General features: G+C 42.7%; 1 protein-coding gene across 1 annotated transcript; it reads left to right on the forward strand.

Annotated features, from left to right (window-relative positions):
* The first annotated feature begins 1,846 nt into the window (after positions 1-1,846).
* On the forward strand, positions 1,847-11,347 carry LOC118398208 (triosephosphate isomerase A-like). Its single transcript, XM_035793311.2, has 6 exons — positions 1,847-2,090; positions 3,391-3,514; positions 7,225-7,442; positions 8,049-8,134; positions 10,317-10,404; positions 10,676-11,347. Exons 1-6 carry the CDS (start codon positions 1,979-1,981, stop codon positions 10,792-10,794), a joined length of 747 nt encoding a protein of 248 aa, XP_035649204.1. The 5' UTR covers positions 1,847-1,978; the 3' UTR covers positions 10,795-11,347.
* The last annotated feature ends 2,885 nt before the right edge of the window (positions 11,348-14,232 follow it).

The raw sequence follows: 14,232 nt of genomic DNA on the forward strand, positions 1-14,232 counted from the left end.
GCGTGTCCATGGATAAACTATCATCAAAACCCTCCAGTTTGGGCATAGGTGTAGAAGCAACTGGAATTTTGGCTGAACCCCTACCCACAGATGGTGACAGATTAAATGACAGGAAACCCCTACCTCTCCCAACACCTTCCATTTTAACAATGGGAAATCAACACCCTAATGAAAATATAAACAGCAAAACATGTATAAATATATCACCTAAATCTCACCTATATCTAGTACACTGGTAAAACTCACCCTACTTATATCAGATATACATCAGAATTGCAAATAAACAAGTAACACAAAAGTTATCCTTTGTCTGTGAAGAGCCTCAGAGAGTGAAATTATCAATTGCAATAATAAAACGTTCTAGTGGCGCCATCTTGTGGCGAAATGCGATATCGCCAAACTGCACCAGCAACGTCTTATCTGATTCTTCAACAGCAACCACGGCGAAGTTCTGGGATGGAAATCCAACGAAGGATGATCCGATCCAGAAGAACAGTCACGGCACCACTGTAACAGTACTCTTCTGGCGTTGTGTACATCAGTAATCGACACGGAACTCCAATATGTAGCACCAATCATGTAGCTTTATTCTGATAAGAACGACACAAGATTGCACGTCATGCAATGCCCGTCTCACCATCCAACTCTGCACTCACGCACGCTGGTTTGGTGCTTGTTCACTGGGCAGTTACCAAAATAATACAATTACAATATAATATCTTTAACAATGTACCTGATAAGAACGACACAAGATTGCACGTCATGCAATGCCCGTCTCACCATCCAACTCTGCACTCACGCACTGTACAAAATATATGAACCCCCCCCACCAGACACAGTAAGTTGCTAGCTAATACTGGCGTGAATTCTCTACAACAAAATGCACAACAAATATTCTCCAAAAACCCCTGCATCTTATGTGTGATGTTTGAATAACATTTACAAACTATTTGATATAAATTGTACATTTAAATAATCACTTGAGAGCATAAAATCACTTTTGACGTACGGTGCTTTGCAACCAACAACTTACCGCTGGTTTGGTGCTTGTTCACTGGGACGATTCTAACTGAAACATCCCCCTCGTAAGCAAGCTACGCAAACCAGCCAATAAGATGCCATGTTGAGTAGGTGAAGGCAAGACAAACTCAAACCAAAAACCCATTGGCTTAACAATAAAGTGGCAAGGGGAATCACCAATATAACCCTGTTACATGTGTGTGTGTGTGTGTGTGTGTGTGTGCGTGCGTAAACTGTAGGGATGCCCATGTTGCTGGGGATCAGAAGTGTCTGGTGCGAGAGCCGCAGGTTGAGGTTGCCAGGGTGAAAGTTGTGGGGAAAAGGTGTCAGATGCTGCGGCAGTGAAGAAAATTGAAGAAGATGGGTCAATGGTGAGGGATCCTAAGAGGCTCCCGGTGAGTTGCAGAATGTTGCCAGTACAGAGTAATAGGCCTACAAATGAAATGTGCTTCAGTAAGGTTGTCTTTTTAGTGTTCATTGCTATGTTTATCAACTGTACAGCAGGTATGGAACATAAGTCACAGAAAACAGGTGTTGTGGTGGCAGCTGCAGAGAAGTACTTGGAATTAGGAGATTTTAATATGAAGAGTTACAGGGGGTGTTGAATGGTATTCTCCCCTCCTCCCAGGCCATTGGCCTGGTAAAGGATTAGATAGGGTTAAATTAGTGGAATGGGGGGGGGGGGTGTCTTTTTATGAGTGTAGGGTTAATACAGTGGTTGGCAGTGTAATTCTTTTTTTTCTATCACAAAGTAGAATGGATTTGTTCTCCGGTCCAGTTGGTGGCGGTAATGTAACATTATATTGGCTGCCAACTGCGGTTAAACCCCACCGAAGAAGAAGAAGCTTAAAGAAAAACGGGGAGAAGACTGCTTCTGCTTACACACTGTTTGTTGCGAGCGCATCACATCCTAGGCCCGTGTCTTCGGTTTTCCGGTATCGTCTAACGCCCAGCCATCATGTCTTCTAGAACATTTTTCGTAGGAGGAAACTGGAAGATGAACGGTGACAAGAAGAGCCTGGGCGACCTTATAACGACCCTGAACACTGCAAGCCTCAACGATGAAACCGGTAACCGGCATTCGATTTTTGTCTCAATATCTTCAGTCTGAAATGTGCCCTAATACGTTGACACTACATTCTTATTGATGCCAATACATATATACACACATGTTAACATGAAACTAGTAAATGTATATATATATTTTATCACTAAACAGAAGAATGATGCTGATGATTGCGTCAAACGACACGAGAATAACACCATGACATTGAAGTCACGTGACGTATTTTTTTGACCGCTATGTGGAATCCTTGGGACGTCCTTAACCCTTACCATAACCTATACCTATAACCCTACATTTTAATCGTCACCTCAACCATTTTAAATTTGAACTTCAATGGGGTAGGGACGTCCCAATGATTCTGGATAGCACAGACTTGGGCTGTTAGTGAGAGCTATGCTCATTGAACTCAGCATAGTTTCCCATAACATCTGTGTGCATTGAATGAGACCTGGCCTTTAAATTCCCAGTAATAAGCCTGCTCATCCGATTTGGTTATCGAAAGGGATAGCGCTGAAAAATGTATTTCAAATCGGCTACGTTGAGGAACTGTCATTCTCATTGGATGTAAAAACAGACTTGAGACGTTGAGAAGCTCCACAGAATTTCAGATTGTCTTAATTCACCAACTGATCCCCAAATGGGCACGTTTATAAGCCTACATTTGCGTACAGGCCAGGTAGTCTAGGCTTAGTTATATGAGTTATCAGGTGCGTGTCCTTACTCAAGATTGACAATAGCGTGCCAAACAAAAGACTATGATTTATATTGACAACTGTTCAATTGAATGAAACTTTTTTTCCCTTGCAAGTTTAGCCTAGGTTGTGGGCTCTGTGAACAATTCGTCCACTCCCACAATGAAAACAGTAAGACTGCAGTAATATATTGAATGCATTAACAGAAATTACTGTAACCAAACAAACATTGTAGATTAGAAATGGTCAATGAACTACTGGTGTACCGTCTCTGTGGCCTTCTCAATGGATTAGTCGACTCATACAGGTGTGAATCAGGCAGGTCTCTTGTGATATATATATATATATATATTTGCCACTGCTCAACTGAAGACTCTGTCTACCAACAGCCTATCCACCAGTCGAAGGGGTGTAAATCTTCTGACTTCGGCTTGCCTGGAGTAAAAAATGTAGTGTGCTCAAACAACTGAAAAAAGCCTTGCCGAAGACCTAAATGTCCACCTAATATGCACAAACGGTTCCGAACTGTTTCAGATGGGAAGCATGAGGACACTTTAAACTCCTACTGTCTCCCTCTTGTCTCCTCTCTCTACCTCCCTCTCTTATACTCAGAGGTGGTGTGTGGTGCTCCCACCGTCTACCTTGACTTTGCCCGCTCGAACCTGGATGCCAGGATCGGCGTCGCCGCACAGAACTGCTACAAAGTTGCCAAGGGGGCCTTCACAGGCGAGATCAGGTAAGGCTCCATAATGACGACACGTCTTCCACCTTGAGATGGAATCTGTGAACTGGTTTAAGATGGACTCCTTATTGGGTGATTTAGGAACTTCATTGGGAGGATGGATGTTTAACATGCTTTTTTACATTTGTGTATCAAACCATTTTTGGGGGAAAAAAAGATTAAATTGGTAATGTTTCCCCCAGTTCTGTTAACGACGGCAGGTGTTTGGCAGGCTGGAGCCAAGGACTCTGCACTAGCGGAGCCAGCTAGTCCGGTACACGGGAGCAACACTGTCGCTAACGAACGTTAGCGGCTGTGCTAGCGGGGTCGACTAGTAGACCTGTTCATGTGCAGGAGGGGGCGACACTGTTCTAGCTGGAGAACTAGCAAGCTAGCACAGTGTCGCTAACTAGCTTGCCAGCCTCCCGCATGCTGTTCCAGCGTTAGGTGGGACGACTAGTAGACTGTCCTTCGTCCAGCTGTCAGGCACTGTTTTATCTAGTACACAGCAGGCTTGAAAGAACCAATGGGTTGCTCGAGGGGGATCATTCCTGCCCCGAATTGCGGGCTGCGGGTGTACACTTGCACCCATGTGACTAAAATATTTGCTTGTACATTTGTACTTGAGCATGGAACAATCCAAATAACTTTTTGTCATTTCTTATAACGCTTTCTCAAATACTTTCATTATATTCCTGTGTGCTGCTTATTGTGCTCCTTGTACAAAATGTCAGCTTTAGAGCCCTGAATTCACATGTCCCATGTTTTTAACATAAGTTGTAAAGATGAGTCAAAATCCACTTCACATAGAACATAGTCCTGATCTTATACACTGAGTGTACAAAACATTAAGAACACCTTCCTAATGTTGTCCCCCCTTTTGCCCTCAGAACACCATCAATTTGTCGGGCATGAACTCTACAAGGTGTTGAAAGCGTTCCACAGGGATGCTGACCCATGTTGACTCCAATGCTTCCCACAGTTGTGTCAAGTTGGCTGGATGTCCTTTGGTTGTTACACATGGGGAAACTGAGTGTGGAAAACCCCATCAACGTTGCAGTTCTTGAGACAAACTGGTGCACCTACTACCATACCCTGTTCAAAAGCACTTAAATATTTTGTCTTGCCTATTCACCCTCTGAATGGCACAGTCTCAATTTTCTCAAGGCTTAAAAATTCCTTATTTAACCTGTCTCCTTCCCTTGATCTACACTGATTTGAAGTGGATTTGACATAATTTGTTCATAATGTTTTATACACTCAGTGTAGGCCTAGGACTAGACGATATCCAAAACAACTAACAATACACTGAATTCTTCAAACAATTTCAGTCATTTAAATTGTAAAGTATTTTTTACAATTTGGGAGGTAAATTTAATAAGTATTCAAATCAAATTGTATTAGTCACCTGTGCTGAATACAACAGGTGTAGTAGACCTTACAGTGAAATGCTTACTTACGAGCCCCTAACCAACAATGCAGTTTAAAAAATACAGATAAGAATAAGTGATAAAAGTAACAAGTATTAAAGAGCAGCAGTGAAATAACAGCGAGACTATACTGGGGGTACTGATACAAAATCAATGTGCGGGAGAACCTGTTTGCGGTAGTATGTACATGTAGGTAAAGCTATTAAGGTGACTGCATTGATGACAGAGTAGCAGTGGTGTAAAGAGAGGGTGAGGGGTGCACTGCAAATAGTTTGGGTAGCCGTTTGACTAGATTTTCAGGAGTCTTATGGCTTGGGGGGTAGAAGCCACTTGAACCAAGACTTGGCGCTCCAGTACTGCTTGCCATGCGGTAGCAGAGAGAACAGTCTGACTCGGGTGGCAGGAGTCTTTCACAATTTTTAGGGCCTTCCTCTGACACCGCCTGGTGTAGAGGTCCTGAATGGCAGGAATCTTAGCCCCCACTCTCTGTGGTGCCTTACGGTCAGAGGCCGAGCAGTTGCCATACCAGGCAGTGATGCAACCAGTCAGGATGCGCTTGATGGTGCAGCTGAAGAACCTTTTGAGGATCTGAGGACCCATGCCAAATCTTTTCAATCTCCTGAGGTTTTGTCGTGCCCTCATGACCGTCTTGGTGTGCTTGAACCATGTTAGTTTGTTGGTGACGTGGACACCAAGGAACTTGACGCTCTCAGCCTGCTCCACTGCAGCCCCGTCGATGAGAATGGGTCGTGCTCGGTCCGCTTTTTCCTATGGTCCGCAATCATCTCGTTTGTCTTGATCACGTTGAGGGAGAGGTTGTTGTCCTGGCACCACACGGCCAGGTCTCTGACCTCCTTCCTATAGGCTGTCTCATTGTTGTCGGTGATCAGGCTTATCTGCAAATGTAATGATGGTGTTGGAGTTGTGCCTGGCCGTGCAGTCATGAGTGAATAGGGAGTAGAGGACTGAGCACGGGCCCCTGTGTTGAGAATCAGTGTGGTGGATGTGGTGTTACCTACCCTTGCCACCTGGGGGCAGCCCGTCAGGAAGTCCAGGATCCAGTTGCAGAGGGAGGTGTTTAGTCCCAGGGTCCTTAACTTATTGATGAGCTTTGAGAGCTCTGGTGTTGAACGCTGAGCTGTAGTTATTGAATAGCATTCTCACATAGGTGTTCCTTTTTGTCCAGGTGCGAAAGGAAAGTGGAGTTCAATGGAGTGTGCATCATCTGCGTTGGTGTGGTATGCAAATTGGAGTGGGTCTAGGGTTTCTGGGATGATGGTATGATGTGGGCCATGACCAGCCTTTCAAGGCACTTCATAGCTACAGACGTGAGTGCTACGGGTTGGTAGTCGCTTAGGCAGGTTACCTTAGTGTTCTTGGGCACAGGGACTATGGTGGTCTGCTTAAAACATGTTGGAATTACAGACTCGGACAGGGAGAGGTTGAAAATGTCAGTGGAGACACTTGCCAGTTGGTCAGTTCATGCTCGCAGTACACGTCCTGATAATTGATAAGCAGCCTTGTGACTGTTGACCTGTTTTAAAGGGCTTACTCACATCGGCTGCGGAGAGCATGATCAGTCTTCCGTAACAGCTGGTGCTCTCATGCATGTTTTAGTGTTATTTGCCTCGGCGCGAGCATAGAAGTAGTTTAGCATTTCTGGTAGGCTCGTGTCACTGGGCAGCTCTCGGCTGTGCTTCCCCTTGTAGTCTAATGGTTTGCAAGCCCTGCCACATCCGATGAGCGTCAGCCGTTATAGTACTATTCGGCTCTTCCTGTTTGATGGTTCATCAGAGGACATAGCAGGATTTCTTATAAGCTTCCAGGTTAGAGTCCTGTTCCTTGAAAGCAGCAGCTCTAGCCTTTAGCTCAGTGCGGATGCTGCCTGTAATCCATGGCTTTTGGTTGGGGTATGTACGTACGGTCATAATTTTGCTGTGTATTTCGGGTGGAATCAAGACATTAGACTGTACCAGAGGCCACCGAAATATAGGTTGTGGCCGGGGAGGCCTGGCTGGCTACTTTTCCTATTTGGCTGGTTATCCAGATACCCTTTGAATCCATTTTCCCATTCACTGAGTTGGTGGTGCTCATAAAATGTATCATACCTTCAGAATTAGCAGAGCCCACTCTGGAAGTTTGATACAAATGTAAAAATGATTTTTAACATCTTTCATCCTAATGAAGGTTCTGTGAGAAATGCCAGAATAATCTGACATACTAAAAATATTTCAATTAAATCTACTATTTAGTGGGTGTATTGCTAATCCCTCTCCCTCTTTCTCTCTCCCTCAGCCCTGTGATGATCAAGGACTGTGGTGTGGAGTGGGTGATTCTGGGCCACTCGGAGAGGCGCCACGTGTTCGGGGAGAGTGACGAGCTGATTGGTCAGAAGGTGGCCCACGCCCTGGAGAGTGGCCTGGGGGTGATCGCCTGCATCGGAGAGAAGCTGGAGGAGAGAGAGGCTGGAACCACAGAGGAGGTGGTGTACGCCCAGACCCAGGCCATCGCAGGTAACCGCTAGGTTCAAACCCCATGTTCGCTGTGTATCACAGGAATGTATTAGTCTGCTCATCTAAAGCGTTCTGATCATGCAAGCGTTGAACCCTTGCAATACCAGGGTTGTGGTTCGATTCCCACAGGGGACCAGTAGGAAAATGTATGCACCCACTAGTGTGAGTTGCTTTGGATAAGAGTCTCTGCTAAATTACCAGTGTAAACATTTAGATCCTTTATTTTCTCTCCTGAATAACTCTTTGGGAAAGTTGACTAAAAATGTCCATGAAATCTTCATTTTATATATTCTACCTGTTCTGTTGCACTCCTTCCAAAAATATTTTAGCCATTATTTTGGTTTACGTTAAATTTTACTTTTTTTGTATTTTTTTGGACAAAAACATTTAAACTTACGATTTACATACATATTCAACAAAACATGACATCACACTTTCTCAGAACTTTGCCTGAGACCTAAAATAACTAACTCTGGGGTCCATTCCATTAGTCTACGTACCACATGTTGTATTATACATCTTAAGGCAATTAGTGGTAGGCCAAACAACTTATCATGATCTACATACAGTGCCGTCCATTATATTGATGTAAAGTTGTTGTTGTAGACAACGTGAAGGACTGGAGCAAAGTGGTGCTGGCTTACGAGCCGGTGTGGGCCATCGGTACTGGCAAGACAGCCTCACCCGAACAGGTACGACTCATCGCCATTTCATAACAATATGTACTTACCTACAACATGCGTACTTTACTATATTTTTTTTAAAGTTACACACAGATCTGTGGGAAATGGATATTGGTTTTCTTAATTGCATACATTTCATTTTTTTTTTTAAGTTCGCAAGAGTTGTCTATACATGACTGCAGTGAGCGGGATTCTGTTACGTGAAAGGCACCCGTTGGCTTCTCGGGATGGCCCACTTCCATCCAATCTTTATAGACCACCGCATGTTTAGGCCTGCAGTACGCTCACTAGAAACGAGCACTGCGCATGCTGGGCTCACAGTCCACTGCATTCACACAAACGGTTATCATTGTTGTTAGGGAGATGCTACAATGACTGAGGTTAAAGTGCAGACTGCCAGCTTTAGCTTGAGGGTATTTTCATCCATATGTGACCGTTTAGAAATTGACACTTTTTGCAGGTAGTGTCCCCCCCAAATTCACTTGTGTGTTGAGTCAAACTTTTTTTTTTGTATTTAGTCCCATATTCCTAGCGCACAATGATTTGCATCAAGCTTGTGACTCTAGAAACTTGTTGGATGTACACAAGTATGTGGACACCAGTGGAGGACGGAATGGAATAATGTCTGGAATGGAGTGGTATCAGACACATCAAACATGTGGTTTCCATGTGGTTAATACCACTCGATTGACTCCATTCTAGCCATCTACTATGAGTGGTCCTCCCCTCAGCAGCCTCCACTGGTGGACACCCCTTCAAATCAGTGGATTTGGCTATTTCCAGCCACACGTGTTGCTGACAGGTGTATAAAATCGAGCACACAGCCAGCCATGCAATCTCACCATGCGTAATGCCAGGCATCGGCTGGAGTGGTGTAAAGCTCGCCGCCATTTGACTATGGAGCAATGGGGGGGGGGGGGATTCTATGTGAATGATTGAGAAAGTTAGACGCACAAATATCATACTCCCAAGATATGCTACGGTATTTGTGCGTCTAACTTTCTCACTCATCATTCAAGATTTATTCAGGACTATACGTAATCATGGTAGAATCCACATGAATATACAGGTATTTATAAACATTCTATACTTATTTACAATAAAAGTGACTCCAAAATGACAATACATTACTAACCATTCATATCTATTGGGAACAAAATAACCTGAAACACAACCAAAACAGCAAATGCATCCAACAAATTTGTAGTCAACGCAAGCTATGAATATGGAACTAAATACTTAACTTTTGACTACTTTAATACACTTAAGTGAATTTGGCCCAATACTTTTGGTCCCCTAAAATGGGGCACCATGTACAAAATGTGCTGTAATTTCTAAACGATTCACCTGTGGTTGAAATCGCCCTCAAATTAAAGCTGACAGTCTGCACTTTAACTTCATTGTCATTGATTTGAAATCAAAAGTCCTGGAGTACAGAGCCAAAACAACATGTCTGTGCCAATAGTTTTGTAGCTCACTATGTTTTTAAGTAAATCTTCAACAATAGTTCCATTGTTTTATTTTTTTGTTGTATTGTTAGAAACAGCCTAGTGGTTTATGCTAAATGTGGTTATATTAAGCAATAGTTTGTTTCTGCTGCAAGAGTGTATTTTCTGTTTTTTTATTTATTTGAAGGCCCAGTGCAGTCAAATGTGATTAAAACAAAATGTATATATTTTTTTGTTTTTATATACATTTCCAGATGGAGGTTGGAATTATACTGTGAAAATGATAATGCCCTTTTTGTGTAAGTGGGTTGAAATTTCAGCCCTTGGTGGGATGGAGTTTTGGCCTGCCTGGTGACATCACCAGGTGGTGGTAAATTAGGTGATAGACTAGGTGATAGACGGATAAGAGTGAGTTCTAAACCTCCCTGCCAATAATGGCTAGTTTTCAGTTTTTCCCTACCCACTCGGACATCTCCCAGACAGTCCTAGCAAAATTGCTTGAGAAATTGCTCTTGCTACGAAGCTATTTGTTTATTTTTGACCATTTTTAATTCAAATCAAACACAAATTTGACCAACTGGGGACTTTCTTTTTTTTTTTTGTCCCCACAAGGTCAAGTTTGATTTCTAGGGAGTTTAGGGTTAAGGTTAGAATTAGGGAAAGAGTATGGGTTAGTGGAACTGAATTGTGTGTCCCCACAAAGTTGGCTGTACAAGACACTGTGTGAACTTGTCTCACCCCAGGCCCAGGAGGTGCATGAGAAGCTGAGGGAGTGGATGAGGGCCAACGTCTCTGAGGCCGTGGCCGACTCCGTCCGCATTATCTATGGAGGTCAGTAGGGACCACACTGAACTCAGGCTGTTAATAGCAACGAGAAAATCCCCAGAGCCACTGTTTCTAATGGAAATCTAAACATATGTATTGGGCTGAATAGTTGGGGGGTGTGTGTCAAAAACACACATCACTGACATCAAATGGAGCTTACAGCATGAGTAACATTATTTCTGTGTCTTTTGGAAGAATATGAATGTGCTCCTAAACCTTTGATAGAATTATTGTATGTGCACTTGAGTGTTTTTACCAAAGTCCCTCCCTTCTCCAGGCTCCGTGACGGGGGCCAACTGCAAAGAGCTGGGATCCCAAAACGATGTGGATGGCTTCCTGGTGGGCGGAGCCTCCCTCAAGCCTGAGTTTGTTGACATCATCAATGCACGTGCCTAGAGCGCACGGGCAACATAACCTGCTGCTAGTAGTGTCCTGTGACTGCATCTCTTCCCTGAGTTTCTGTGTGACAATGAATGACCTGCTTGTGTTAACAAGGGATGATTTGACTCTATAGTGCATTTTGAAATGCACTATAGTTTAGGGGCCGGCCACAGTAAAAGTCCCACAATGATAATACAGGTCAGTCTCAATTGGTTGACGGATTCTGTGTAAGGGTGGGACTTTTATTATGGAATGTCTCTTTGGATGGAAGATCCTAACTTCATGCATTCTAAAAATGTACATTCCTGATATATTAATAAGCACTGCACTTAATGATGTTCCATATAGGATATGTGGTCATTACTGTAAGGGGACCAGTACTTTGTGTATTGCTAGTGACTGTACAAGTTCCATTGTCACTAGAAGCAGTCATGCTCACGCTTGGTTTAGTCCCTCCTTTCTCTCCTATTGGTTGAATCATGTCAGTAACGTTTTTCCAGCAAATGACTGTCAAGACAGACCCACAAGGCTGAAGACCACTTGAATAAATGGTTTAGTCTGCTGTGAACTTGCGTCTGTCTTTCTGTTGGTTCTAAAAGTCGGCAAGTCTCCGGTTACTGCATGACTCTAGCAGAAATATGGCTCCTTCCACCCACCCAAACCAGGCTGGATAACTTTTCAAAATGACTGAAAAGGCTCAACGATTTAAAAAAGATATTAAGTTGAAACATCAAGTTTATAGTTTAATCAATGGCCTTCATTAGAACCTTTTCAAGTATCACTTATTGTATGCACCCTCCACTTCTTTACATTAAACATGATTTCAATGTTTTCCCTATTCATTTAGCAGCGATGCACAGCTTTTAAAATCGGTTACAAGTTATAGTCAAGTTTGGACACCTCCAATGGTTTTTCTTTACTATTGTCTATATTGTAGAATAATAGAAGACATCAACTATGTAGTAACCAAAAGTGTTAAACAAATCAAAATATTTGAGATTCTTCAAAGTAGCCACCCTTTTGCCTTAGACAGCTTTGCACATTCTTGTCATTCTCTCAACCAGCTTCATGAGGTAGTCACCTGAAATGCCTTTGAATTAACAGGTGTGCCTTAAATTCATTTGTGGAATTTCTTTCCTCAATCCATTTGAGCCTATCATGTGTGTCGACAAGGTAGATCAAGTCCATATTATGGCAAGAACACCTCAAATAAAGCAATGAAAAACAGTCCATGACTTTGACAAGCAGGGCAGTCAATCTGGAAGATTTAAGAACTTTGAAAATGTCTTCAAGGGCAGGTGCAAAAACCACCAAGCGCCATGAGGACCGCCACAGGGAAGGAAGACCCTGCTGCAAAGGATACGTTCTTTAGAGTTACCAGCCTTAGAAATTGCAGACCAAATAAATGCTTCACAGAATTTCAAGTAAGACATTTCAACATTTGTTCAGAGAAGGCTGTGTGAATCAGGCCTTAATGGTTGAATTGCTGCAAAAGAAACCACTACCAAAGGACACCAATAATAACTTTATTGGGCCAAGAAACATGAGTGATGGACATTAGACTGAAGGAAATCTATCCTTTGGTCTGATGACTCTAAATTTGAGACGTTTGATTCCAACCGATGTGTCTTCACGAGACGCGGAGTAGGTGAACAGATCTCTGCATGTGTGGTTCCAACCGTGAAGCATGGAGGTGCTTTGCTGGTGACACTGATTTATTTAGAATTCAAGGCGCACTTAACCAGCGTGGCTACCACAGCATTCTGCAGCGATACGCCATCTCATCTGGTTTGCACTTAGTGGGATTATAATTTGTTTTTCAACAGGACACTGACCCAACACACCTAAGGGCTATTTGACCAAGAGAGAGTGATAGAAAGGTGCATCGGATGACCTGGCCTCCACAATCACCCGACCTCAACTGGATTGGGATGAGTTGGACCGCAAAGTGAAAAAAGAAGCCAAGTGCTCAGCATATGTGGAAACTCGACTGTTGGGAAAGCATTCCAGGTGAAGCTGGTTGAGACAATGCAAAGAGCGCAAGTCTGATATTTTTTTAACTAATTGATCTTTTGACCAATCAGATCAGCTCTGAAAAGGATCTGGTGTGAAAAGATTTGATGGGGTTGCTCAAAAGACAAATTAGTGGAAAAATATAAAAATGGGGTTGCCTGTGTTAACTTCCTTCATACTGAACACAGAGACATAAAACATTGTATCCAGGAGTGTATCTGACTCTAGGGGAGTAGTCAGATACACTCATTGCCAAAATCCTGAAGTATGCCTTCAATAGATATACACTGACTGAACAATACTTTAAGAGCATTGAAACCCCCTTTTGCCCTTAGAACAGCCTCAATTCGTATGGGCATGGACTGTACAAGGTGTCGAAAGCATTCCACAGGGATGCTGGGCCATGACTTGTCAAGTTGGCTGGATGTTATTTAGGTGGTGGACCATTCTTGATACACATGGGAAAACCCAGCAGCATTGCAGTTGTTGACACAAACCAGTGTGCCTGGCAACTTCTACACTAACCTCTTTAAAGGCCCTTAAATCTTTTTTCTTCCCCATTCTCCTTCGGGAATTGCACACTTACACAATCCATATCTCAAGGCATAAAAATCCTTCTTTAACCTGTCTCCTTCCCTTTGTCTACACTGATTGAAGGGATCATAGCTTTTACCTGGATTCACCTGGTCAGTCTGTCATGGAAAGAGCAGGTATTCATAATGTTTTGACACCCAGTGTATAATAGTTACATACTGGCTAAATCCTTTTTTTTAGGTTAGTAAATGCCATTGAGATTAACAATTATACCTTTCCTCAAGTTTAAAAAGGAGTAGAACATATAAAAATATTAATGCATTTTGGAATCGAATGTCCTTTAAGAAAACATTTTTTTTTTTTTGGTGTAGAAGTGAACTCACGGTTGTTCAACAACAAAAAATATCCCGGACTCTGCCACCGTCCGCTGCTGAAAATTAACATTGGATTTACAAGCAGTTAACAAATGTGATATAAGTCGCTCTGGATAAGAGCGTCTGCTAAATGACTTAAATGTAAATGTAAATGTAATCAATTCACTTGCCAAACACAAAATAGTGTTACATCAAGTGTTTGTCATCTGCTGTGTATTTATTTGACTACTACATGGAAAGTTGTGTGTTGACAGTGGGAGTATTCTGTTGCCCTCCAGTGTCTTACATTGAGAACTACATGTAGAGCACAGCGATGTATGTGCATTGGTTGTCGAACCAGAAAAGGTTTTAACATTTCAGTCATTTACTTTTCTCACTATTCAAACCTTTCCATTTACATGATGTAGGAACAAATTGCCCCCATATGCTGATCTAGGGTCATTTTTGTGTAACATTAAGATTAGGGGAGGGTAAACTGATCTAGATTTGTACAACACTGATATTAATCAAATTGAAAAAAAAGACACCAATG

This window comes from Oncorhynchus keta, chromosome 19 (genome assembly GCF_023373465.1).
Source record: "Oncorhynchus keta strain PuntledgeMale-10-30-2019 chromosome 19, Oket_V2, whole genome shotgun sequence".
In the NCBI taxonomy this organism is placed as follows: domain Eukaryota; kingdom Metazoa; phylum Chordata; class Actinopteri; order Salmoniformes; family Salmonidae; genus Oncorhynchus; species Oncorhynchus keta.

What these genes read in the sequence shown, in the direction of transcription:
- LOC118398208 (XM_035793311.2), top strand. Translation starts at nt 1,979, where the DNA reads ATGTCTTCTAGAACATTTTTCGTAGGAGGAAACTGGAAGATGAACGGT. An exon ending in AAGCCTCAACGATGAAACCG is followed by an intron (nt 2,091 to 3,390) that starts GTAACCGGCATT and finishes TCTTATACTCAG; the next exon opens with AGGTGGTGTGTGGTGCTCCC. An exon ending in GCCTTCACAGGCGAGATCAG is followed by an intron (nt 3,515 to 7,224) that starts GTAAGGCTCCAT and finishes TCTCTCCCTCAG; the next exon opens with CCCTGTGATGATCAAGGACT.